The sequence below is a fragment of the Symphodus melops genome, assembly GCF_947650265.1.
Source record: "Symphodus melops genome assembly, chromosome: 5".
Classification (NCBI taxonomy): Eukaryota; Metazoa; Chordata; class Actinopteri; order Labriformes; family Labridae; genus Symphodus; species Symphodus melops.
The window spans coordinates 2460931-2481681 of NC_136695.1; the positions used below are offsets into that span (position 1 = coordinate 2460931).

The 20751-nt window shown below is 48.0% G+C and overlaps 2 protein-coding genes across 2 annotated transcripts in view; one reads left to right on the forward strand and one right to left on the reverse strand.

Annotated features, from left to right (window-relative positions):
- The window catches only part of LOC306823298 (neural-cadherin), a 68160-nt gene extending 62404 nt beyond the window's left edge, over positions 1-5756 (forward strand). Inside the window, 10 exon segments of the mRNA XM_079342754.1 lie at positions 120-262; positions 353-480; positions 839-950; positions 1569-1749; positions 1840-2006; positions 2088-2352; positions 2477-2657; positions 2748-2998; positions 3551-3708; positions 4141-5756. Coding sequence (XP_079198880.1) covers positions 120-262; positions 353-480; positions 839-950; positions 1569-1749; positions 1840-2006; positions 2088-2352; positions 2477-2657; positions 2748-2998; positions 3551-3708; positions 4141-4806 — 2252 coding nt within the window. The 3' untranslated portion in view covers positions 4807-5756.
- Positions 5757-12501: 6745 nt separating this feature from the next.
- On the reverse strand, positions 12502-19277 carry ccne2 (cyclin E2). The gene is made up of 12 exons (XM_079342990.1): positions 18772-19277; positions 17314-17352; positions 16631-16712; positions 16471-16524; positions 15668-15810; positions 15396-15531; positions 15153-15299; positions 14948-15043; positions 14726-14860; positions 14525-14636; positions 14285-14442; positions 12502-13799 (listed from the first exon to the last, which is right to left on the reverse strand). The coding sequence occupies exons 1-12, from the start codon at positions 18858-18860 to the stop codon at positions 13689-13691; spliced, it is 1302 nt and encodes a 433-aa protein (XP_079199116.1). The 5' UTR covers positions 18861-19277; the 3' UTR covers positions 12502-13688.
- Positions 19278-20751: the final 1474 nt, after the last annotated feature.

Genomic DNA, 20751 nt, shown 5'->3' on the forward strand with positions numbered 1-20751 from the left:
TTCAGAGCAGATGTTGAGTTAAAGTGAGGTTTATATAAAAATCATGAGTGTGCATATTAAGTATGAATGTGGTAAACTTGCATGTTTGGAACCGGCGGCGAGCAGGAGGTAAACTGAACTGTCCTCTGCTGCAGAGTTGAGGAACGGCGTTCCAGCTCTGAGCATCAACCACGGATCAGGAACTCTGACTCTGCAGCTCCCTCCCAAATCCACGGTCACCGACCGCCGCTGGCACCGCCTCGACATCATCAGCGACGGAAAGGTGAGACGGAGAGGTGGAGGGGAGGAGACGGGAGGAGACGGACAGTGAATTAAACAGTGTGTGTGTGTGTGTGTGTGTGTGTGTGTGTAGGTGGTGCAGCTGATCCTGGACCAGTGTGGCGGGGCGCTGGTGAACGAGCTGGAGGGCGTCGGGGGGGAGGATCAGGAGACAGACGAGGCGAGCTGCAGAGCTGCAGGAGAAACGCCCGGAAACCAGAGGTGAGAGAGTGCACGGGGCGTTCGACTGAAATCTGAAGATTTACTCTGAATTTACCAAACTAAACTCTCCTCCTCCTCCTCCTCTTCCTCCTCCTCCTCCTCCTCCTCCTTCATCTCTCCTCCTCCTTCATCTCTCCTCCTCCTCTTCCTCCTCCTCCTCCTCCTTCATCTCTCCTCCCCCTCCTCCTCCTTCATCTCTCCTCCCCCTCCTCCTCTTCCTCCTCCTCCTCCTCCTCCTCCTCCTTCATCTCTCCTCCTCCTCCTCCTCCTTCATCTCTCCTCCTCCTCCTCCTCCTTCATCTCTCCTCCCCCTCCTCCCCCTCCTCCTCCTCCTCCTCCTCCTCCTCGATGTTTCCAGGCACTTAAATGTCTTTCAGCCTCTTCAGTTGGGAGGAGTGAAGGAATCGTCTCCTCATCGTCGTTACAGCAGCTTCACGGGCTGCATCCGCAACCTGCAGGTGGACAGTCAGGTAACACTGTGTGTGTGTGTGTGTGTGTGTGTGTGTGTGTGTGTGTGTGTGTGTGTGTGTGTGTGTTTGTCTGTGTGTGTGTGTCTGTGTCTGTGTCTGTGTCTGTGTGTTTGTCTGTTTGTGTGTGTGTGTGTGTGTGTGTGTGTTTGTCTGTGTGTGTGTGTGTGTGTGTGTTTGTCTGTGTGTCTGTGTCTGTGTGTCTGTGTGTGTGTTTGTCTGTTTGTGTGTGTGTGTGTGTGTTTGTCTGTTTGTGTGTGTGTGTGTGTGTTTGTCTGTGTGTCTGTGTCTGTGTCTGTGTGTCTGTGTGTGTGTTTGTCTGTTTGTGTGTGTGTTTGTCTGTTTGTGTGTGTGTTTGTCTGTTTGTGTGTGTGTGTGTCTGTGTGTGTGTGTATTTTCATTTTTTTTTTTCCAGAGTGTTCAAGTAGAAAATCGAAACTTTAAAGCGGTGCTCTTTTCCACACGTCTGATATTCGCCGTCGTTTTGTGTCCACATCGTCCTCGCTCCGTCTCTGATCGGGAAATAAACGATGTAAAGCAGTGAAAAGTGACGGATACAGCGGCAACCGTCGTCATGGAGACTGTCGTTCCAGTGACGCTCTGCTCCTCTCGCCCCTTCAGGTGTACGACCTGGCGTCTCCAGGTGAGAGCGTGGACAGCTCCCCGGGGTGCCGGCTGACGGACGGCGTGTGTGTGACGGCGGGCGGCCCTTCCTGTGGCGTTCAGGCGTCCTGCCTCGCCGACTGGGGCTCGTTCAGCTGCGAGTGTCACGCAGGGTACACGGGACACAAGTGTGACAAAGGTGAGGAGACGCCGGCGTTCTCTTCGATCGCTGACTCGTCTTTTATTTTGAAAGTTAATTGATGGATCCGTTTTTTTCCGTTCTCCTCAGCCGCCCCAGAGTTCTCCTTCGAGGCGGGCAGCGCCGTCAGGTATCAGCTGAGAGGAGGCGGCAGCTCCCGCCGCACGCACGTCCAGCTGCTCCTCCGGACCCGAGCGTCCTCCGGCACCCTGCTCTCCGTGGCGTCCCGGGAGGCCAACGAGTACATCGTCCTGGAGGTCAATAACTCGCCTGTGACATCACGTTTCACTGTCACGGGAGCTTCTCTCTGATTGGCCGTCTGCGTCTTCACCTTTCAGATCACCGAGGGTCACCTCTCCGTCCGCTCCAACCTCGGGGACGGCGCCCACAGCCTCAGGCTCCCCGGCCTGCGGGTGGACGTGGGACAGTGGGTACAGGTCAGCCTCGGTCGCCATGACAACCTGTACACCCTGCGGCTGGAGCAGGGCGGCGGCTCGCGGGAGGTCCAGGCCCGGCTGGGGAGCCGCAGAGAGATCCTGGTCCACCCGGCCAGCGTGATGGTCGGTAACACGCCAAACGCCGGAGACGAGGCCGACTTCCAGGGTGAGATCTGGATTCCTTTTCCTGTATCACGTCTGAAACGACCTCCGGCGTGACGCTTTCAAGACGCCGCTCTCCGGTGATAAAAGCAGGAAGTTCATGTTTAAGTCCGTCTCCCCTCCCGCAGGCTGCCTGAGGGACGTTCGTTTCAACGCTCAGGTCCTCCCTCTGGACGGGCAGAGTCGGGATCTGGTGACGGTGCTGGAGAGGCGGGGCGTCACCTCGGGGTGCTCCAGCGACGCCTGCAGCGACCAACCATGTCGCAGCCCTCTGCGCTGCATCGACCTGTGGAGGAAACACCAGTGCAGGTACAGCACACACACACACACACACACACACACACACACACACGTGTCCTCACCTCACCTCACCCTCCGTCCCTCTGCGGCGTCCTGCAGGTGTCCAGGCAGTCAGGTGACGGTGACAGAGGCCTCAGGCGAGCAGCGGTGCGTGCCGTCTCCCTGCGGAGCGTCCTCCTGTCGGAACGCCGGCGTCTGCCAGCCGCTGTCCCCGGACACTTACCGCTGTCGCTGTCAGGACGGGTTCAGGGGTCAGCGCTGTGAGCTGGGACATCTCAAAGGTCATCGCCTGGCCGCTCTCAGCCCGAGCTCCATCCTCGCCATCAGCATGTGTCTGCTCGTCTTCTTCGGTAAGAGACGCCGCAGGTTGGAGAAACAAACCAATGACCTCTAATGACCTTTTGTTCTGAACTTATGTAACAGCTGATCGATGCGTTTCCCATCAGCACGCATCACATCTCAGTCACATCTGTTCACCCCATGAATAAACAGCTGTATTCTTCCCCATAAAGACTTCATTTCCCACGATGCCTTGCTCTCCCCTGAAGAGGACGAACTCTGAAGGAGATGGAACAAGTTTTCGTCTCTGCGTGACCTCGAAGTGACGGATGTTTAACTGATTTATGCTCCAATTAGAGGGCTCATTTGTTGTTCACCTGTTTCTAATCGTCTCACTGATGTCTCTAAATGAACACGCCGCTCGTTTGTGGGCGCCAAACGACCCCGCAGAGCTGCGTTAATGAGCTGAATGTACAGTAAGGAAATCAAATCTGTCCCCCTGGTGCAAGGGAACATTTGCACCGAGATGCATATTTATCCCTCATCTCTCTCTCTCTGTGTGTGTGTGTGTGTGTGTGTGTGTGTGTGTGTGTGTGTGTGTGTGTGTGTGTGTGTGTGTGTAGCGGTGCTGGTGGCGGTGACGGTGTGGAACCAGAAAGGCAGCCGCAACAAGTTCAGGAAGCGAGGAGTTTATCACATCCCCGCTGAACACGAGAGCTGGGAGGACATCCGAGAAAACATCCTGAACTACAACGAGGAGGGAGGAGGGGAGCAGGACCAGGTACACACACACACACACACACACACACACACACACACACACACACACACACACTCTGCCTCTTACATAACTGCTTACTCTTTTAAACGCTCGCTGCAGACTGTTGATGTAAAACATGAAGAGATTAATTTTCATTATTTGAGTTTTTCAAAACCTGAATCAGAGAAACTCGAGATGGAGATGAAGTAAAGATCAGAGGCAGCGTGCAGCGTTATGACATCACTGCTAATATGTAGCATATTTAACTGTGGAGCCCTGTTAGCGTTAGCTCGTTCGTAGCATACTGGCTGCTTTATTCTACATGACCGCGGTCGATAGATAAGTTGGTGTTAAAGGTCATAAACAGGCGGCTCAGTGGACCGTTAGTGTTTTGAGCTCCTCCGGGCTTCCGTACGTTAAAATCTCTGACTGTGCGTTTCTGTTTCCTGTCAGAACGGATATGACATCACCGAGCTGAAGCGCCCGCTCTGCTCCAGCTTGTCTCAGTCGTCCTCCTGCACCACCGCCCCCCTCATCAAGTCCTCCCCCGGCTCCCAGGAGGAGGTTCACCCGTCGGGCTCCTCCTGCAGCTCGGGCGCTCCCTACCTCAGCATCCCTCACCACCACCACCACCACCATCAGCACGCCACCAGCAGCTACGCCGACTCCACCTACGCTAACTTCGCCGCTCCTGTGAGCCGCGACGTCGACGTGAGCGATGTCGGCGCTTACGTGGACGTGTCCTCGGCGTCTCGCTCTCACGTGGACTTTAAGAGCTACGTGGCGAGGATCATCTGGGAGGCGGACAACGACAGCGAGGTGTTCCCGATGGACGCCTATCACGTGTGGTGCGTGGAGGGCTCAGGGTCGACGGCGGGAAGCCTCAGCTCGCTGGGGTCGGCTGCGTCGCGTAGAAACATTAGCTCCGCCCCCCGCGTGGACGAGGAGGAGGAGGATGACGACGGAGGATTTGTTAACAACCGGCTGTCTCAGTGGGGACCGAAGTTTCAGGCTCTGAGCGAGATGTACGACCGGCCCCAGCTGGCCCTCACGTACAGAGACGCAGTGGACTACATGCAGAGGAGCCACAGCCAAGACCTGCTGCCTCATCACCACTAGAGGGCGCCACAGCCAAGACCTGCTGCCTCATCACCACTAGAGGGCGCCACAGCCAAGACCTGCTGCCACATCACCACTAGAGGGCGCCACAGCCAAGACCTGCTGCCACATCACCACTAGAGGGCGCCACATCCAAGACCTGCTGCCACATCACCACTAGAGGGCGCCACAGCCAAGACCTGCTGCCTCATCACCACTAGAGGGCGCCACATCCAAGACCTGCTGCCTCATCACCACTAGAGGGCGCCACAGCCAAGACCTGCTGCCACATCACCACTAGAGGGCGCCACAGCCAAGACCTGCTGCCACATCACCACTAGAGGGCGCCACAGCCAAGACCTGCTGCCTCATCACCTCTAGAGGGCGCCACAGCCAAGACCTGCTGCCACATCACCACTAGAGGGCGCCACAGCCAAGACCTGCTGCCACATCACCACTAGAGGGCGCCACAGCCAAGACCTGCTGCCACATCACCACTAGAGGGCGCCACACAAACAAACCCATCCCTCCAAAAGCAAAGACGTCTTCCCGTCTCTCCTGTAAGAGAGGGCACATGACCTCATCGTGAACGCTGCAGCTCCGCCCACTCTGCGTGGTCGTACACCTCGCTCAGGTCGAGTCGTGTGATCTGGATGTTTCTTCATGTCGACATTCAGGACGACGTCTGATCTGTGGTTCAGAAGCAGGCAGAGCGTGTGTGTATGAACCAGCTCTACTCATAAACATTAGTATTTATTGACCTCCTCTGAGGCAGCTCAGTCTTCTCTATTTATTTCTGTTTTTCTGCATTTTGTGGGTCGCTGCACTCGCTCTTTGAATATGTGAATTTACAAAGTTTTTAATTTTTTAGGATTTTGAGTGAAAACGATGTCAGACATCAAGGATTCTGATTGGAGGATTTCTTTTGGTTCATTTGTGAACAGGCGGTCTCGAAAGAGAAGTCAAATGTCAGCTCGCGTTTTCATCTTTCTGTCTCTGACCCGACACTTTTCCATTTCTCACCACAGGATTCAAAACACGCTCAAAAAAAATTGTTTTTCACAAAAACTCTCTCAAGGACAAACGTTTCTTTTTCACTTCGCTGCTGTCGGTGTTTCATTTGTCGTTTCTAACCGGCCTGTTGCACTAAAAGGAGGATTCACAGGAATCTGTTTGCCAGATCAAAGATAGAGATGAAGCCTTTTTGAGCCGACCAGGCGAAACACTTTGTACCCGTCAGTGTTTCTAATGTGTAAAATAAGATTTGATAGTTTTCAGAATTATTTTTATACTCCTCTGTAGAAGTGTTCGGAAGCAGCTCTCTTCTCATTAACGTGTTTTTGTCCTTATGATGCACCACTGTTTGGACGTCTGCAGAGCTCGGATGTTTGCAAAGACTTAAAACAATCGGACTTGGAGAAAGATGTGACGCCAACAAGTCAAAATTAATTTGACGACGTTACTGTGAAGGAATCATCGGCAGGTTCAGACATGAGAGCGTGATCAGACTGTATGTGTCTCTATCTGTCTACAAACCCCCCAATGATGAGAAAAGTCCATCCTCTCCGTTTTCTGCCTGCTCCACTTTTCAGAAAATGTGTGCTCAAACAGGCCGTTTGGAGATGTTCCCTTCATGACATCACAAAGGGCAGTAGCTCCTCCCCCAGGTGGGTGACACTCCCACAGCTAGGTGTTTGTTCTGCCCTCTGAGTCTGCCTTCTCACCGTAAACAATAGGACATGGAGCCAGAAAGCACCGAGTACACCCGAGCCCTTCCAGAGAGGGGGCGTGGTCAGACACAGCTCATTTACATATTTAAAGCTACAGACACAGAAACAGCCTGTTCTGAGCAGGGCTGGTCAGTGCATTTCTACCTGTACTCTACCTGCTCACATGTGCAGGAACATAAACATGGAAGGTCACCACTTTGACCTTCTGGTTCATGTTTGCAGACCACCAATGTCTAAATTAACTTGGTTGGTTTTGCTGCTTCATGTCGACGTCTCTCAAATCTGAACCTGCAAATCGATTTCCACTCAAACCTCAAAATGTCCACAACCCGAAACGTTTCCTGAGTTGATCCGTGTCGAGATGGTGTCTCTCTTAGCATCTCCCCTGAAGGTCGATGAGGACAAAAAGAAGGACGCTTCAGACCTTTAATCCAGGCAGCACACGTGTTTCTTCTTCTTTCATACTTTTACAGAAACCAAATGAAACAAGCGAAGTGTTAGAGAGCAGTCTGATGGTTTCCCAGCCTGTTTGTTGTCATTCCACCGCCCGATGAATGTAGTTTTATACGTAGCGGCGAGGAAACGGGGCGAGCAAGGAGTACAATCAGACAGTTTAGTCTGTGAGCGTGACTCAATCCAAAACGGCATCAGAGAGACGAATCCAGATGCTTTAAGGTTTTTATTTAATCGCACATCGTCGGAGAGCGATGCAATCAGAGTGTGTGCTGCGGGGGGGCCGCGGCGAGGACAGAGTGTTTTTATTTCACAGATTTGTCACCACGCGTTGCAGTCGTCGTGTTTTGGTTTCTCCTCGGAGCCCCCTCAAAGAATTGTACTCGAAGCTATGCATCCAAATGAAACAACACAGGTGTCTTCAGAAGCTGCCGTGGAGCTCCAGATGTTTGTGTTTGACCTGTGCTGTGCCACACATCTGGAGACGTTTGTGTAAGTCCAGTGTTTTTAAAGCTGTTCAGTGTGTGTGTGTGTGTGTGTGTGTGTGTGTGTCGAGTTCACTCGTGCACTCGACTGAAGGGGTGTGAAGTTTCTGTATGATCTGATGCAAATATGGACATTTTATAGCAGCAACATGAATATTCCTTTTGTATATGACTTTTAATAAAAACTGCTTTTCCCCAAACTTTTCTCTTTCATATTTTTTTTTTTTTACTCTGTGAGGGAAAATGTTCAATGTTTGATTGGTTCATCAGAGAGCAGGAGACAGGGAGGCCTGTGATTGGTTCATCAGGTTGGTACCTCGTGGCAGACATTGGTCGAAGTTTTCACAGACTTACAAACTGAGACAGATGACGGATTTTCTTTGTTCCTTTTTCAGAGAACCTGAGTTATTAATTTCTGTCAGGACCTAAAAACAATTTCAAGCAAAATCTTAAAAACTGAATCTGAAGAAAAAGACCAACCTTGACTTTAACAATCGCTAAATAATAATGAGTTTAATGCGGACCCTCTCTGTGCTAGGGTAACCCATTTTTTAATTACTGTGTCGTTAAGCGCTCCTCTGTTGTTGTATTTGATCATTTCTATATTATAAATGAATATTTTTTGAACTTCCTTTTTTTTTATTAATCACTATGATGTAAATAAAGGTGTAAATTCAGAAATAATGAGTTTGTCGTTCTCCCAGCAGAGATTAAAGTTCTCTGACTTCCTCAGAAACTCAGAAAGAGATGAAAACATTGATGCAGTAAATATAAATATTCTTTCTGCTTGATCATAAATTAAAATCATTTCAAACGTGATCAATCCTCCTCCTGCGTCTTCCGAGATTTCACTGGAGGAGGGAAGCTGTTTTATTTACAAAGCTCTGCTGCCCCCTGGTGATGAACTGTGGTATTACAGGACTGGAGGATTTTAAACTTCAGGCTAAAATGTTTCACAGCAGGAAAAATACAGGCTGTAAAACAGTCAACCAGCTGCGCGAGTATTTAATGAAGCTTCTGTGTAAAGTTCATGTCGTAACACATGTTTGTAAGACTGAAAATAAAACCAATTAAAAAAGAACAATTCAAGAAAATCAAACATCTAAATTGATATTTGAACAAAATGTAAAAGCAGTCGGTCTGTTGTCTCCTGCAGACCGTAAACCAGCGACTGTGATTCCTGTTTGTGGTCAAAACCCTGCAGAGAGAAAACCCTCTGCAGAAGAAGCCCCGCCCCTAACTGACAGGCCCCGCCCACATCATGCAGACTGTGTCCTCTGACCTTGAAACCTCTCCAGCTTCTGGTGATTCTGCAGCTCGTTGTCTCGTCATCTTCAGGACATTTTGAATAAAAATGCCAAAGCTAGGAGTTGTGTGTCTAACAGTTTATAGACGGACGTGTTTAGTGTGTTTTTTATTTGTGTGAAAAACAAAGTTAGTTGATGATTCTGGGTGGGAAAGAAGAAAGAGGAAGAGGAGGAAGCATCGGGACACAGCATGTCAGACATGATGGTGATGGACGCTGGTTCGAGGGGACATCATGGCTTCCTGCTTCTGTAAATCCAAGAAGATTTCAAAGTAAAAGTGCCCAAAAACAAAAGCTTCCTCTTTGACCCCTCGTCAGTCCGTTTGTGTCCTCGCTGTCTGGACGTCATCAGTGAGAGGAGACGACCAATCAGACGAGCAGGAGGACAAACATGTCAGAACATTTGATCAAGTCCCAACTTATTTTGAGAGCTCAATTAAGGGTGGACGTTCGGAGGAGGTTTGGTCGGGTTGAGGTTAGGACCTCACACATAGTGTGTGTGTGTGTGTGTGTGTGTGTGAGAGAGAGAGAGAGAGAGAGAGAGAGAGAGGGAGAGTTGGGGGTTGCAGCAGCTTCTGTCTGGTTTCTCTGTATTGTCTTTGACCTCTATAAGAGGGAGGGGGGGAAGGGGGGGGGGACTCTTTGTGTTTCATCGCAGCGAGCTGTGACGCTTTCACTCGACTGCTTCGTAAAGTTCCCTGATTCTTCCGTTCATTAAAACTTCTTCTCGTCTACATTTTGGAGGGAAACATTCAAACTGGAACCCCCAAAAATAAAAAGCGAAGAAACAGCAAAGACGGAATAACGGAAAGGAAAAACCTTTGTTTTTAGACATTTAGAGACAGAACATGTCCTAGTAAAAAAGACTGGACTGGTGAAAGTGTTCTGCTCAGTCTGAGCGGGCTTGAACCTGTGACCGGTTCAGATCTGAGTCCAGGAAAGTCCTTTGATTTATGAAACAAGAGATCCACGTTGCTAAGTTTGCCCCTCTCTTCTGTCCAGTAGCTCAGCCCGTTAAAAAGACGAGCCGTCGTGTGATCAGGTGTGCTCCAAACGTCACCTGGAGAAGCTTGCAGATCACAAACTCTCCGCGCTGCATCCTGTTCAGACCGACTGGTCTGGTTCTTCGGACCTCGTTCGTTTAGATTTTATTAAAGTACAACTCATTTCCTGGTTTAGCATACGGCACAAAACCAGGAAGTTAGCTTCCATTCTGACATGTCTAATGAGGTGAACTGTGCTGTCTTTGTTTTAATCACTGTGGCGCTCGGCTCTGCTCCTCTCTCCTTTTAATTTGCAGGTTTTATCGATTGTTGCGTTTTGGAAATGCACCGTGTCACTCAAGGTCCTCACAAGAAAGTGTGTGTGTGTGTTTGTATATGTATTTGTGTGTGTGTGTGTGTATGTGTGTGTGTGTGTTTGTTCGGGAGGTCGAGGCCACGCTTTCCCAGGCCGACACAATACACCCTCTCTGCAGGGGGGGTGCATGTATATGAAGGGAGGCCTCTGTCCGCCGCCAGAATACCCTATATATGTCACTCACACACACACACACACACACACACACACACACACACACACACACACTGTCACACACTGTCACAATCTTCAGGTTGGTTTGTGTGTCTCTGCTGCAGCTCATGGAGTCGCAGTCTTAACACATCTCATGTCTCATTAGCGCCTGGATGTTTTTCTTTACACATGCTGGAGCTTTTCTTTGTTTTCTCCGAGTCTGCTCAAACACAAACGTCGCACTCAACTGAGACCTGCTGTGTGTGTGTGTGTGTGTGTGGGGGGGGGGGGGGGGGGAGTCAAAGTTCAGTCTGATCCAGTTCGAGGTTCACTTTATCCACGCACACACCTCAAATCTTTCACCACGTGTGTATAAAACAGTCACATACAGATGTGTCTCTGAGACAGGACTGTAGTGACCGTTCATCTAAAAAAACAATGAAATCTAAATATAACTTATGTCAAGAAAAGATGATTTATGTTTCACATTTCAACAACAAGGCAATCAATTCCAATCAGTTTAAATACGTCTCAGAGCTCCTCAAAATCCAGCCCTGCTCAGAACAGGCTGTTTCTGTGTCTGTAGCTTTAAATATGTAAATGAGCTGTGTCTGACCACGCCCCCTCTCTGGAAGGGCTCGGGTGTACTTGCTGCTTTCTGGCTCCATGTCCTATTGTTTACGGTGAGAAGGCAGACTCAGAGGGCAGAACAAACACCTAGCTGTGGGAGTGTCACCCACCTGGGGGAGGGGCTACTGCCCTTTGTGATGTCATGAAGGGAACATCTCCAAACGGCCTGTTTGAGCACACGTTTTCTGTAAAGTGGAGCAGGCAGAAGACGGAGAGGATGGACTTTTCTCATCATTGGGGGGTTTGAGGACAGATAGAGACATGTCAGAGTTAGAGGAAGATAAAAAAAGTACCTTTAAATTTGACTTTAGGACATGAGAATCACAGATACATGTTTTAAATAGTGTTTTTTATTGAGAGTCACTGTCACATTAGACTGAAGCTCGACCCTCCACATCTCAGACTTTGTGTCGTTATTTAACGTCACATGATTACTTAAATAATGACGGGTGTTTTGTCCTCAGTAAATCTCTGCAGTGAAGTGATTCAAACAGAAAGTTGTGTTTGGTTCCTTTGATGCCGTCTGAGCTTCCTCACTCTTTTACTCAGAGTCGTCGGTTATCTCACGTGGCGACGTGTGAAGACGGTTTTCATTCACACTCCGTCGGCTACGTACGAACAGCTGGCAGAAATGTCAGGGCTCCTAAAAGTGACTTAAATCATCTCATACACATTCAGTCAGCACTGTAAGCGTTAGCATCCTGGCTAACATTAGCATCCTGGCTAACATTAGCTGCCTCTGCGCCTGCTAATGTTGGAAAGACAGAAACATTGAAAACTTTTTTCTCTGAGCCAGTGTAAACTAACATTTACTCAAATGATAAAAATAAAAGTACAGATTTATAAAATGTTCAAGTTAACTTTATAAGTTAATTTTATTTAAAGGAGGGGTTTTTTTTTTAACCTCTGTAGCACTTTGAGATTCACAAATAATTTTAAAATAGATTTACAAATAAAATTAAAAATGTACTGAAGCAATAAGTTAGTACTGTTTTGTTGCTTTAAGAGGTCATGGTGAGTCTTTAGAAAAATAAAAAGTGGTCATTGTTGGTTAACATGAGAAAACTCAGTCTGGACTCGGTCTCGGAGCGCCCTGGTATCAGGTACATCTCAGTCTGGACTCGGTCTCGGAGCGCCCTGGTATCAGGTACATCTCAGTCTGGACTCGGTCTCAGAGTGCCCTGGTATCAGGTAGGTCTCAGTCTGGACTCGGTCTCGGAGCGCCTCAGGTCTCCGTCTGAACTCAGTCTTGGAGTGCACCAGGTCTCAGTCTGGACTCGGTCTTGTATCAGGTACGTCTCAGTCTGGACTCGGTCTTGGTATCAGGTACGTCTCAGTCTGGACTCGGTCTTGGTATCAGGTACGTCTCAGTCTGGACTCGGTCTTGGTATCAGGTACGTCTCAGTCTGGACTCGGTCCTGGAGCGCCTCAGGTCTCAGTCTGGACTTGGTCTTGGTATCAGGTACGTCTCAGTCTGAACTCGGTCTTGGAGTGCACCAGGTCTCAGTCTGGACTCGGTCTTGGAGCGCACCAGGTCTCAGTCTGGACTCGGTCTTGGTATCAGGTAGGTCTCAGTCTGAACATCACAAACACAGTCCACTCGTGTCACACTTTGTTTTTATTTAAAACATTCGGATATAAAAGAAAAATACACATTTTCTGGTGACGGTCGTATTTACACAAACATACATTCTGTCTCATCTACACACAGGTCACATGGTTCCTCCAGGTTTACAGTCACAGGTTTGTCCGTCTCCGCTCGCTCCCGTTTAAATTAAAAACCTGCAGTACAGTTCATTTCTCTTTGAAGGCACTCAGAAAGGACCGGCTCGGGTTCAACATTGGATGAAGAGCTGCGATTCACAAACAGCTGGAATCATAAATAGCTTTTTGCCTTTGGCAGTGATCAAACCGAGCTCGCCCACAGATTTGTTTTCAACACATGAACATTTTATTCAACACGCTAAAGGCTAATCAATAAATACAAACTGAAGGCAATCCTCCTATGAAAGGTCAAGTCTTCCAGGAATGTAACAAGAACGTGCAAACCACGTTGATCAAGAAATTAATTAAAGACGGGGGATTATTACAGAGCCACGGTGCGTTCAAGGCCCCTCCGTGTTTCAGGACGTTCACAGCAAACCGATCGTTCCTCCGGCTCATTGAAAGACTCGCGTCGGCTGCGATTCCAAAACGCGGCTCGTGGGGGGATTTTGGCGAGGATGATAACGGAAGATTTCCACCGTTGAAAGTGGAATTAAATATTTGTAGAAAACGAGACGCGCTCTCAATCTTCTGAAGTTCCTGAGAATCCGACTGAAGCGCCGTCTGAGAGCGTTGACGCCTCACACTTTGAAGCGTAGCACCAGTAGAAAATCCCAGATAATACCACACAGGTTTCAAAGTCCTCCGGCTCCGTTTAGACCAGGACCGGTTTTTCAAAATAAGAGCAGCAGAACAGCCGGCTCCCGCTCCCCACCCAGCCGCTGCAGGCTGAGGGCTCCGTTACCACGACAACCCGGTTACTCTTTGTATCGTGTTATAAAAAAAATAAAAAGTTTTGTTCCCTGCCACTCCTGCGTCATCGCCGTCTTTTCATTTTTATAAAAACAAAAGAATCCGACGACGACGTCGAGAAGCTGAATCCTGACTTAGTGTTAAAATTAAACCTGCTACACTAAAGGCCCCCCCCCTGCTGAGGAGCTGCTGCGAGGAGCCGCTGTGGTCCGAGGTGTCTGCGGTCACTTCTGAGGACGAGAGGTAGGGCTGGGTTTTTTCACATCCTGCTCAGTGATTGGCCGGTTTCTCAGTGCTGCTGGGCGGAGTCAGCATGGCTCCCGCGGCGACAGGCGAGAGCTGGCAGTCGGAGCTGTCGATCTGACGCTCCTGAGCTTTCCTCTGCACAACACAAAAACAAAAACAGATTTAGACTCCAAACATCTGGCTTTTTTTTTTACCCAGCATGCACCCTGCTCTGCTTCTCATTGGTTGGATCTTCAAGCTCAGTCACAAACTGTTTTCTTTAAGCCTTTTTCTGTTGTTCAGTCAACACTTAAACATCAATCCACAACATTTTTCATTCTGTGATCAACACTTTTATTTTGACTCGAGAACGGACGGAGCAGGAAACCGGGAGAAACAGGAAGTGAAGTTCAAGTGCGGAGGGCGGGGCCTGACTGCTTTGAAAACGGGCTGTTAGTTTAATGACGGACAGAAGTGGAAAGTCTGAAGGTTTGAGAAGCTTCGGCTCCTCCAGTTTTAAATCACACAGATGTGAGCGATCTGTTCAGACGTCAGTACGCTATCGTGAGCGAGTGTGTCGGATCAAAAGGTGTCATTAAGAAAAGCGCCATCAGAGGTCGGCGTGCGTTGGTTTGGCTCACCAGCAGGTCCAGGTAAGACACGTGCGTCTGGATGTTGTGTCGGTCGTCGGCTTTCACTCTGGGGAAGTTCTTGAGTTGAGGCGTCGCTTCAGACCGCAGCGCGTCCATGAAGGGACTCATCCACCGGACGCACGGAGACACACACTCCCACGTCAGACCTGAGGACACACACACACACGGGTCAGGATCAGAAATAGTCGAGACCGGAGGAGGACTTCAGACGTGAAAAATCAAACTCACCCGAGACTTCATGGACGACGTCAAACGTAGAGAAGTGGCAGAAAGCGGCAGCAGCCAGAACGCTGTAGCTGTAATCCAACGAGCTCACGTCCATCATGCACAGGTCCAGCAGCTGCAACAACAGAAGGTCAAAGGTCAGGCGTGGTTTAGGAGCGGCTCACAGGACTCACGTGAGGCGGTGAGAGGAGGTGTGGACCTTACCTGTGTGATCTGGATGTACGCTTCCTGGGAGAACTGCGGCTCCAGGAAGTTCTCTCCCTCCCGCTGAGCTTCCACCTGAGCGTACAGCTTCAGCCAGGAGATGGGCGTCTCCGGACACAGGTTCCAGTCCAGCGCCTGCAGGCCGGGACAGACACGGGGTTAGTTCATGAAAAGCCCAGGTGTTCTGTTTCTGTGTGTGTGCGTGTGTGTGTGTGTACGCACCTTCAGCAGGTGGAGCTCGGCCTGCTGGATGTCCCACATGTCGCAGGCGCCGTCTGTGACGTAGGCGAACTCCACGATTTTCGGGGGGTAGATTTCCTGAAGAGACAAGTCGATGAAACATCTGAAACCCGTTTCATTTTAACGTGTGAGGAGGTGAACGCCTGCCGTCACACGTGGACAGCGGCGAGCTGCGGGAGACACTCACCTCCATCTTTGAGGCGACGAACAGCGCGGTGATGCCGATGAGCTGCAGGTACTCTTTGCTCACGTCCTCCTGGGTCAGCATGAAGCGGTCGAAGTAATCCTGGGCGAGGTAGGCCGTCTGTCGGTGGAGGCTGTACACCTCGCTCACCTGCACGGGACAAAGACACCAGCATGAACACGGGACACGTCTGGGGGGGAAAGAAGTCACTTCCTGTGTTCGGAGAGACGAACGCCTCCGCCTCACCTCGAGCAGCCAGTCGAGCAGGATGGCCCTCATCTTGGGCTGCAGCTTGGGATGTTTCTGCAGGTAACCTTTATCGTGAACGTACTTCAGCTCCTTGTTCAGCATTTTGATCCACACGTCGTCTGAACTGGCCCAGCTGGAGGAGAAACACAGACACGTTAGCTATCAAGCTAGCAGCTGGACTTTAGAGGACCCGTCTGAAAGCAGCTTCACACTGAGCAGGGCGGAGTCACGGCGGCTCCACTCGGGTGTAAAAAGGAAGGCGTGGTTACCTGAGGCGGGGGATGGGCGAGGCCTTGATGAAGAGGTTCTTGAAGGTGTACTGCTTGAAGCTGGACGGATCCGACGGCTCCAGCTCTTTGTGGGGAGTTTCGATGAGGATGCACGGACTCGCTCCGTCCTCCGACCAGCACGTCTGATGACGAGAGGAGAAAAGACGAGCGGTCAGACAAACGGAGACAATCAGAAAACTCTCCACCTGAAGGTTTGATCTAAGTCTTTAACTCTGTATGTTGAAGCTGTGACACTCTGAGATTGATTTACGTCTCTAACTTAGCGTCTCGTCTGTGTTCATTCGTTTTCATTATCTGGATCAAATCTCCTCACTGTTCTAGGAGTGTGTGTCGCATTTGATTAAACATCAAATAAAGAGTTTCTCAGTGATGTTCAACTCTCCAGTCAAGCTCAGCGGTGACACCTAGTGGTGAGAGGAAGGTTGTGCACTAACTGCAGAAGCTCACTTTAACTCTGCAGACTTTTCTTCACGACGATGGAGAAACAAACTTTGTGATATTTGTCAGTCACAACGAACGACGTGAACGTTAACGATTATTTTATTTTAAAAATGAAAAAAATCAAGAATTCCCAAAATGATTTTAAAAGCCTCAAAAATCCTGCTTACTGTATAAAGACAAGAGGAAAACAAAATGGACGCTCATGGATGAGAGAACATGATAAAGAACCCAAACAGGGCGGGCTGACTGGATGGGGGGGGCGGGGGGGGACATTAGAGATGATAAACACACATGGTGGTTATCAGTCACACACACACACACACACACACACACACACTGACCTGTATCTCATAGCTTTGCTTCTTGGCTGCAGGTTGAAGTTTTTTCTTTGAAGGCTGAGGACGAAGAAAAGACCGAGTTCAACGCTACGAAGCCATAATGAAACTTTAAAAACGACGAGCTGCACAGGAAGTGATCAACATCTGTGATGAGAAAACAAACCTCTGACTTCCTCTTCTTTAACGGGGCTCGCACCGCCGGCTCGGGCGTGTTGGAATCTCGGGCTTGCAAAGTGATGCGACCACTGAAACCAGAAATCAAAGTTCCCCATCGTTAAGCACGGACGGGAAAAAGCCAGCAGAGAAACGTTATCTTCATAAAAAGATTCTTTCATTCTTCAGAGTGGAGAAAATTAAGTTCAAACGGGACTTTAAATAAACACAGGTCCAATCCACGAGGACGTTCACCGTCTGACAGAATAAAACGTCTTCATGGTACAGATATGAACAGTCAGTAAAGTTATGTTTTAACATGATGAAGAGGAGGTGCTCCTTTCGTTAGTGTTAAATGTTTAGTGATAGACGAGATGTGGCGAAAAAAAACGACCACACAGGAGAAGCTCCCGGACGCAACACGATTAACAGCGTTAAAGCAGAGTACTCCTGCACATCACTTCCTGTTATTTTACTCTTAATGGTTTTCATGGGTCAAACATAAAGACGCGTTTGGAACAGATCTCAGTAATATCTAAAACATTCGAATAATAACCCACGACTATTTAAGCCCCGTCATCCCGCTCTGATAAAAGAGGACCCCTCGTCTGTTTCTGCAGAGGCCCCCTTGTGGGCCCCCCAGATCCAGACCCCAACCCCGACCGGAGAACAAAACCCCGACCAGCTGCTCACCTGCGTCTGGACATTTTGTTGAACGTAGTTATGGCTCCGCTGTGAAGACACAAAAGAGGAGAAGACGGGTGAGATGAGGATTCACAGACTATCATCTCATGTGTTATAACACAGAACTTCATTATTGATTAAACAGCATTAGGCCTTTAATGTGGAGCCTCTGGGCCCTTACATCAGCCTTTAAAGGGTTAAAGATTAATTAGTTCATGTGATCAGACCCTCACATGTCCTGGTACTCATACAGGACATACATATAAATGAATAATGTCCAGGATCAAACAGGACAGATTCATGTAAAGTCTCTGAGCTCTGGTTAGCTTGTGATAACACAACCTGCAGCTTAGCACCAAAGTTAAGGCTTGAAACAGCTCGATAAAATCAATAATAGTCACACTAACAAAGTCAGAGCACCCAGTGTTAGGAACAGGAGACTCTGTTCTGTGTATTCATGCGTTTAAAAGTGTTAAATGTTGAATGATAAACAGCTAAAGTTGGCGGACAAGCTGTGGGAGCTAGTGTGCTGTCTGCAGCCAAGAAAAAGGGAGGGGGGCTCCTCGATCCAGAGATTTCAGACAAAAAAACCTCCAAAATGCTGCTTTTAAACCCCCGTTTCTCCCCCTAAAATACTAATCACACATCTTTAGACACCTTATGTGTTGTTAGGATGAGTGTAAAGTGGGTATTAGTAACTTTATTTGGGAATTGAAACTCAAAGACGCGCCAATTTCTCTCAGCGCCGAAGCGGGAGGATTTGAGCCCTGCCTCCCTGAGCTCAATCCGGGGGGGAAACTACCGGAAAATACCGCTTAAAACGAACCGTGTCGACCTGCTACCAATCTCAGATACACGATTAAACTCACGGGGGTTACATGTCTAAAAGCAAGGCTGTAAAAAAGCCCAATAAATGAAGTAAAAGTCGGGTAAACCGAGACCACTGCCATGCTACAGTCATTAGCAGACTTAGCAGGCGCTAACTAGGTCAACAAAAAGCAGCTTCCCCCCTTTAAGCTCCCTCACTGATCATCAATAAACCTTTATATGCAAACTGATCAACATCCCATTCATGTTATTAAAGCATGCAACGAGCACATTAAACACTTCTCTGATATTAAAAAGTTACAAGAGCAGTTTTAATGTTAGTGTAGGACTGAAACACCTCCAATAAATATCACAAAGCACATATCCACAACAAAATTATTGATCCAAACAAAAGGAGAAACACGGTGAAACTCCTGAACGCCTCGTAAAATACAGTCAAATATCACTTTTAAAGCCAACAGTCCCCTCACTCTGTCCTGCACGGTTTAAATCCACCAAACTCAAAGAACTCCATCTTTAAAGAACCTGATTAAACCATTAAAGATTAAAACACATCCTGTGTAAACTCACAGATGAATCTAAAATGTTGTAAATCTTAAAATATGAGTGTAAAAGCTGCCTCCGGGTCGGTGGTCTTACCTCCTCACTGATGAATGAATGAATGCATCAGCTGTGGCGCCGGCGCCAATCCTTATATCCGCGTAGGCCTGCCGCTGCCTACTGCGCATGCGCGTTCCCGGTTAACAGAAACGCGCTAAATGTTCAAATCTCCGTCGACTTTATCACCGACGAACGACACCGAAGTGTTTAAAAGACCAATATAAACTCGTTTTTTGGTTAACTATTGTTAAAAACAAGCGTTAAGGTGAGGTAAACGGGTTATTTACCGTGTTTAACGGGAGGTTTCGTACATTTCTAAGGGCGACCGGATCGAACGAGGCTTTTTTAACGTTAAACTCGCTTTCCGTTATTTCCGGTTGAACTTTAACGATTCTTTAAACGCTTACAATACTGTTAACATCGGTACCTGATGAGTTTATCACAAACGGACGGAGATTTTAACCGTTTTTTACGCGGCACACAAACAGCTTCCGCGTGCTACTCCCGCCCATGGGAGGGGCGTCTGTGACGTACAACCAATGAGAGCGCGAGCAGAGATCTCCGCGTGCTTCTTCTGCAGAATGTAAACAAAAGGAGCACGTGGAGCTGCTGTCAAACTGACTGCTGCTGACAAACAGATTAACACAATAAATAGGATTATATATAACAGGTTTATTATATGATATAGATAAATGTAGATATGTTCAGTTAAATTAAAATGATAAATATTTAGAGAGGGACACTATATGCCTTATATTTATTTATTTAATACAAGTCCACACATTTGTTGTTGCTGCTGTTGTTTTCTCTTAAAGGCACGTTTGCACAGTATCTTGAAAATTTTGTAAATCTGTGCTTTTATTTTTATCCTTCATAATTTTGAACATATTTTTAAAATATCTTTAGAGAAACGTAATTTTGATTTTTCTGTATGTCCTGCACATGTTGAAAAGTTGACAATAAAGATGACTTTTACATTGATATCATAACTTGAAATAAAGTCAGGTGTAATGAACTTGTTATACATATGATGTGATACACTTTGTTGTCCCCTTGGGGGATTTTGTCTTGGATTTAAAGTGCTGCCAAATTCAGCTGCTTTATCTTGAATCAATGAATAAAAACACAAGAAAAAAAACACATCCCCACACACAAAGAGGCACATACCAATACAGAACAACAAAACATGTATTGCACAAGATCTGCAAAAACACAGCACGGGACACCATGACGCTGTTGCACAACCCAAACAGCCTTACAAAACATTATTACACATTTTATCGACGTGGGATCAAAAAGGTTTTTAAAGCGAGTCAGTTTACAGACGAGTAAACACTCGAGTCTGTGTGTCAGTCTGAGAACAGACTCATGGCTGTTTGCATCATGTGCAGATATATTTTGTAGGTAATCCTGCGTTGTTTGATTATAACAATCACTGATTAAACATGAACCCTTTTTAAAATCAGGTTGATTGATTAGGATGTTTTCTACATGCATGCATCGTCTCAGTGCCTAACATCTTTAGATACAGTTTCCTGGTGTGTTGAGATTCATAACAGGTTTCATCGCTCTCTATGATGCACAGACTCATTGGCATGTTGTTATCGATCCGGCTATACTTCCTTCATACATGTTTCATGTGAAGAGTGCTGGAAGGCTCGTTCTGCCACACAGTCACAGAACGTGTTGTTGTCATCTGCTCTATAAAGTGTGTCTTGAAACAGGGAGAAGGAGTTTGAGCTTGGCTGCTCAGGCGGCCTGGACTCTCCTGCAGGATGATGATGTGTGTCTGGGCGAGCTGGTTTCTTTAAAGGTGTTGCTTTGACTCGAGAGGAGTTGCTCCTTGTTTGTCACTCTGTGTTTTCTGTCTGCTGTTTGATGCGTAGCAGCTCCTCTTGGACAGGACTCTCTTGTCGATGAGATTCTTGAGGTTTCTCCTGGTTAACTACATTGCAAATAAAATCCGAGCAGCTTTATTTGGAGTGGAGTCGAGTGTATGCTGTGAGCTGAAATGTGTTT

Coding starts and splice junctions, on each gene's coding strand:
- ccne2 (XM_079342990.1), bottom strand. CDS start 18,860: ATGCGCAGTAGGCAGCGGCAGGCCTACGCGGATATAAGGATTGGCGCC. Junction 17,353..18,771: donor ATTCATTCATCAGTGAGGAG/GTAAGACCACCG, acceptor GTGTCTTCACAG/CGGAGCCATAACTACGTTCA. Junction 15,811..16,470: donor AGCAAAGCTATGAGATACAG/GTCAGTGTGTGT, acceptor TCTCGTCATCAG/ACGTGCTGGTCGGAGGACGG.